General features: G+C 47.1%; 1 protein-coding gene across 1 annotated transcript in view; it reads left to right on the top strand.

Annotated features, from left to right (window-relative positions):
* Positions 1-1,449: 1,449 nt before the first annotated feature.
* Positions 1,450-4,253, top strand: part of LOC119365524 (wall-associated receptor kinase 1-like) — a 5,696-nt gene continuing 2,892 nt past the window's right edge. The window contains exons 1-4 of the mRNA XM_037631163.1: positions 1,450-2,440; positions 3,035-3,190; positions 3,768-3,791; positions 3,879-4,043. Of these exons, the coding sequence (XP_037487060.1) occupies positions 1,483-2,440; positions 3,035-3,190; positions 3,768-3,791; positions 3,879-4,043 (1,303 nt within the window). The 5' untranslated portion in view covers positions 1,450-1,482. The remainder of the gene's footprint in view (positions 2,441-3,034; positions 3,191-3,767; positions 3,792-3,878; positions 4,044-4,253) is intronic.

Raw genomic sequence — 4,253 nt, 5'->3', positions numbered from 1 at the left:
CGTAGGGAGGCGAAGGGAGGAGGTCCGGCGGGCAGTGGACGAGGGAGGAGGTCGCAGCGGGGAGGCGGCGCAGGAGGCGGCGCCGGCGGCTGGGCGCGCGGCGGTGGAGGGCTGGCGGCGGCTAGGAACCCTAGCTGCCGCTCAGGTGGATGGGGAGAACGAGGGGTGGATGGGGAGAACGAGGGGTGGTGTGTGCCGCTCGGGAGGAATCGGCCCAATCGTTTTTCACTTGCGAGTGGCAAACGTGGGTAAATACTACTAAACTTTCAGGGGACAGCTAAAAGTGCACGACTGAAGTTGGAGGTTTCGCTGCTGCGAAAATACACTACCGGGAAGCACTAGCTTTTACAACTTCTGCTTCTCGTTTCTCCCCCTTTGGTTAGCTTATAGCTTCCAAAAGCCAGAAGTTGGCTGCAAAAGCTCAACCAAACACAGCCTCAGAGTGCCAAACAAGTCTAGGGTCCAAAATAGACCGGGATTACAAGTTTAGAGTGTCAATTTTTGGGATTCAAAATTCAAGGTTTGATTTAGCTTTTGTCTATAATTTCAAGGTTTATTTTGGACTTTTTTTCGTTAAGAATCATCTGAATCACCGTAAAAGTATAGCAGAGTTGTGCGTGGTTACTTATGATGTGCCGTCGAGGCGTGTGCACGTAGATGTGTATGCGTCGTTCAAGAGCATCGCGCAAAGCTAAGGTCAAGCTATTTTCCACAGGTCGTGGGCAAAGGAAAGGGCCGATGATGACGATGCAAGAGGCAGAGAGTGCCACCAAAAGCAAGGCTCCCTCCATTCCACAATATAGTGATTTTGTAAGAGAAATTCCATAATGTAAGTAGCGAGCCAACCGTGGTGGACCTGAACAATGACATCCTGTCACGGGCGACATCTTTTATCAGTTGTCGCAACGTATGGTCTTGACTCTTGACGTCCATTTCGACCTTATGCATGACTCGCACGAGCAATGCCGGTCTTCGCCGTGGCTGTGATGCAATATTTACAGCTGTTGCCATTTCCTTGCGAGTGACAATGATTGAAGATTGACATCTCTTCAGAGACTGCGCAATTGCATAACAGCACACACAGATAGAAACTATTGAGAATGAAGTCAGGCACTTGGCAAGGATTATAAATTCCCAACTCGGCAAGGTAAGGATTGTAATTTTGATTAGCAATCAAGTCAGACACTTGGTCTTCGCCTCTTCGGCAAGCAAGCAAGAGGCTGGCTTCCGAGTGTGGGTGGCTGGGCTGGGGACCTAGGCTGGGAGTGGAGGCTTGGAGTGAAAAAACAAGAGCTAATACACAATTACACATGCATTAGGACGGAAGAGGTATATCTTTGTTCAAGATATAACACATAAATCTGAGGGCTTTTGCACAAAATCGCCATCGCCAGGAGACCACTAGAAAAGTCTACACTTTGAACAAAGCATAGCAACCACACCGTGCATTCGCTCCCGCGCACAACCGAGAGGAAGAGAGACATGCCGTGCGGAAGAGAGAGCAGATCAGCGGCGGTGGCTGGCGTGCCCGCACGGCGGCTCCGCCCGCTGGTGCTCATGCTCGTCCTCTTCTCCGTGATGCCCCGCGGCGCACTCTCACGGGGCCTGGCGCTGCCGCCACTGCCGGCGCCGGTGCGGAACATAACGTGCAACACCATCCCGCATCCATTTGGTGCCCGAGGCAGATCCCTTCCCGGCTTCGAGGTGGCGTGCGGGCAGAACAAGGAGGCCATGCTGAAGATCGACGAGCATAGCTATAAGATCGTGGATGTGTCGGTGGAAGGAGCCTTCGTCGTCGTCTTAGCCGGGCCCATCAGCCAAGTCTGCTACGACCGCAACGGTAAGCAGACGGAGACCATCGAAACCGATGGTATCAGCTTGGAGCGGACGCCGTTCTCCTTCTCCAAGCGCAATAAGCTGGTGGTCACTGGATGCAACTACAGGCTAGTTGCTAACTTCGGCAACTCGGAGCCTGTTAACAGCCCTCGGCTACCTACCACCTGCACCTCCTATTGCAACGGAAGCTCCAACGCCGTCGATTGCCTTCACGGGGTAGCCTGCTGCGAGGCCTACGTGCCGATGGATGCCGCTCGAGAGTTCGGCTATGAGTTCGACAAGATATCAGGGAATGTCACCGGCGACGAGGGCGGCACCTGCAGCGCTGCCTTCTTCCTCGACCAAGATGACCAAGTCTTCATGGGCGGTAGAGGCAATGGGCAGAAGCCGCTGAAAGACGTGCTGTTGCCGGCGGGCGACCGCAGAATGATCTTGGATTGGGCAGTTGGGCGCGGCACATGTGACCAGGCCTCGAACTACAACTTGGCGCCGATGTACTGCAATAGTATGAGTGGATGCATTGATGCGTCCAGTGGAGCGGGTTATCTCTGCAAGTGCAACGCAGGGTATGACGGGAATCCCTACATTGCAGATGGATGCCTAGGTAAATATTTCTTCATCCACCAGAGAGATATCCATGACCTATTACAATATTGTAAGTACAATTTGCACCTGCAGTTTCATACGAAAGCACGCAACGCAATAGTCAGTCTTCACATAGGTCCTGTAATTAGCCAAGATAGATTAACAAACAGCTTCTTTTTCAGAAAAAAAAAAGAAGGCAACCACCCTGTCTTCATCGCTTTGTCTTTGTTAGCACAAACTGATGATGAGACTGAAATCTAGGCAAGAAAGATACAACACAATCAAATAAACAAAGATTGGTGTTTTTGGTTCTACCACATCCTGACGTTTCTCAAATTATCCTGTGCAACAGCCATCATCAGCAAAAGGCCAGGAAAAAAACATGGGTTCCGGAAAGAACTATCAAGGATGAGACATCACGAGTATAAATTGGTTTCGTCACTCGCATAAATAGAACTAACTGGATATAAGTTACAAACCACTGGGTAAACTGCCCAACAGGACAATCACGTTCAGCAGTATAATAAATTCTATTACTCTGCTGCTCTACCTGCTTTTATGAATAGAAATATGCCTCAGATTTCTGAAGTGAAGTACTGCACTGTTTGTTTAGATATCGACGAATGCCGGACTTTCGACAGCAATACTTGCAGCCTTCTGCACTTCTGCAACAACACCAAAGGAGGTTTTACTTGCTCGTGTCCTCATAACTTGATTGGTGATGGTTACAGGACAGGGACAGGCTGCACTGAGGCGCTCATTCCATCTGGTAACACCACACTTTATGTTGAGAAAAATCAACCACAGCTTATATTGCCCAAATGTACTTTAAAATTCGCATAGTATCAAACTAAAACTCAGCTACGTTTATGCACAGCCTCTGTTCCTTTTTACATGTTTTAAACATGGATGTGGTCTCCAATGTATTACCTTTGACAACTGACTTTTACTACCTCTGTCCCAAATTATAAGACGTTTTTGGTAGGCTATTTAGCCTACCAAAAACGTCTTATATTTTGGGAAAGCGGAAGTAATAATTAATTATATGTTAGTCAGAATTATTTCAAAACGACATGTAAAGGAGAACAGAGAGTAATGAAATTAAGGTATTTCTGATGATACATCTACTTATAACATTCACACATGAATATCCAAATACTTTCGTGTATATTAGCTTAGTTGTAAAAGTTCTGTAAAGTTGATCGCATGCATCCTAGATCGACATGTAAAAGAGAACAGAGAGTGCCACCTATCCTTTACATGTTGTTTAGGACCATTGATAGATATGTCAAGGTTACAGTTGGTACCATCAGAAGATCTAATACTGACCATTTCTTTAAATGCAGGTTCCCCTATGCAACAATCACAAGGTATGATTAAAAATTTGCATTTTGCTAACGAGTGGCACAACAGGACTAAACTATTAGTGTCATTGACGATTTATGGATGTATATTAGGTTTGAATGTCTGCACTCATCCTGAAAAGAACCCCTGCGCGTACTCAGAGTACTGCAGTGATGAGCAAGGGGTAGTTGAGTGTGATTGTCCTCCCGGCATGAGTGGCAATGGCTGGAAAAGGGGAAGTGGGTGTCAAAAGCACTTTCCCACGGATGCTGCTTTGGGTAACTTACTCACACCTGGCATTACCAATTTTGAGTATTATCTTTTGTTTTGACTTCATTTTTATTCTATTGAGGCAATTCAGATAAAGAGGTTCTGCAATGGTGCCATGGTGGTGTGCTGCTGTGGTACACTGTTTATATGTAATATGATTCATAACAGAGTTCAGTACCTGACCCAAGAAAAAGGGTAAAAATATGTTCTTTTTTTTT

The sequence above is a fragment of the Triticum dicoccoides genome, chromosome 2B (assembly GCF_002162155.2).
Source record: "Triticum dicoccoides isolate Atlit2015 ecotype Zavitan chromosome 2B, WEW_v2.0, whole genome shotgun sequence".
Classification (NCBI taxonomy): domain Eukaryota; kingdom Viridiplantae; phylum Streptophyta; class Magnoliopsida; order Poales; family Poaceae; genus Triticum; species Triticum dicoccoides.
The sequence above is the reverse complement of the archived record's forward strand: the minus strand, read 5'-3'. Positions and strand labels throughout refer to the sequence as shown.